The sequence below is a fragment of the Anneissia japonica genome, unplaced genomic scaffold (assembly GCF_011630105.1).
Source record: "Anneissia japonica isolate Jap-2015-1 unplaced genomic scaffold, ASM1163010v1 scaffold48973_len858_cov99, whole genome shotgun sequence".
NCBI lineage: Eukaryota > Metazoa > Echinodermata > Crinoidea > Comatulida > Comatulidae > Anneissia > Anneissia japonica.
In genome coordinates this window covers 1-853 of record NW_022745678.1, presented here as the reverse complement: position 1 = coordinate 853, position 853 = coordinate 1, and the positions used below count along the sequence as shown (strand labels likewise).

The 853-nt window shown below is 45.4% G+C and overlaps 1 protein-coding gene across 1 annotated transcript; it reads right to left on the bottom strand.

Moving 5' to 3' along the window:
* Positions 1-5: 5 nt before the first annotated feature.
* On the bottom strand, positions 6-848 carry LOC117119996 (mucin-2-like; the record flags this gene model as incomplete). The annotated part of the gene is made up of 1 exon (XM_033264981.1): positions 6-848. A coding segment is annotated over one exon (843 nt), but the record flags the coding sequence as incomplete, so codon positions are not given.
* Between the last annotated feature and the right edge of the window lie 5 nt (positions 849-853).

Sequence of the window (853 nt, the reverse complement as noted above, 5' to 3'; positions counted from 1 at the left end):
GTAATCACAGATGGTGGACCTGTTGTTACAACTGATGGCTGGCCAGTAGTTGGTGGTTGAGTAGTAGTGACAACTGATGGTTGACCTGTTGTAACTGTAGGTTGAGCTGAAGTAACAACTGATGGTTGGCCTGTGGTTACACCTGATGGTTGACCTGTTGTTACACCTGCTGGTTCAGCTGTAGTAGCTTCAGACGGTTGGCTGGTTGTCACAATTGATGGTTGGCCAGTCGTTATTGGGGGTTGAGCAGTAGTTGCAACAGATGTTTGGCCTGTTGTTATTATACCTGTTGGTTGAGCTGTAGTAATTACAGATGGTTGGCCTGTAGTTCCAACTGATGGTAGACCTGTTGTAACTGTAGGTTGACCAGTAGTAACCTCAAACGGTTTGCCTGTTGTCAAAGCTGATGGTTGGCCAGTAGTTATAGGTGGTTGAGCTGTAGTAACAACTGATGGTTGAATTGTTGTTACAACTGATGGTTGGCCAGTAGTTATTGGTGGTTGAGCAGTAGTTACAACTGATGTTTGGCCTGCTGTTGTTATACCTGTTGGATGAGCTGTAGTAATTACAGATGGTGGACCTGTTGTTACAACTGATGGCTGGCCAGTAGTTGGTGGTTGAGTAGTAGTGACAACTGATGGTTGACCTGCTGTAACTGTAGGTTGAGCCGTAGTAATAACTGATGGTTGGCCTGTGGTTACAGCTGATGGTTGACCTGTTGTTACACCTGCAGGTTCAGCTGTAGTAGCTTCAGACGGTTGGCTGGTTGTCACAATTGATGGTTGGCTAGTAGTTATTGGTGGTTGAGCTGTAGTAACAACTGATGGTTGACTTGTTGTTATACCTGTTGGTA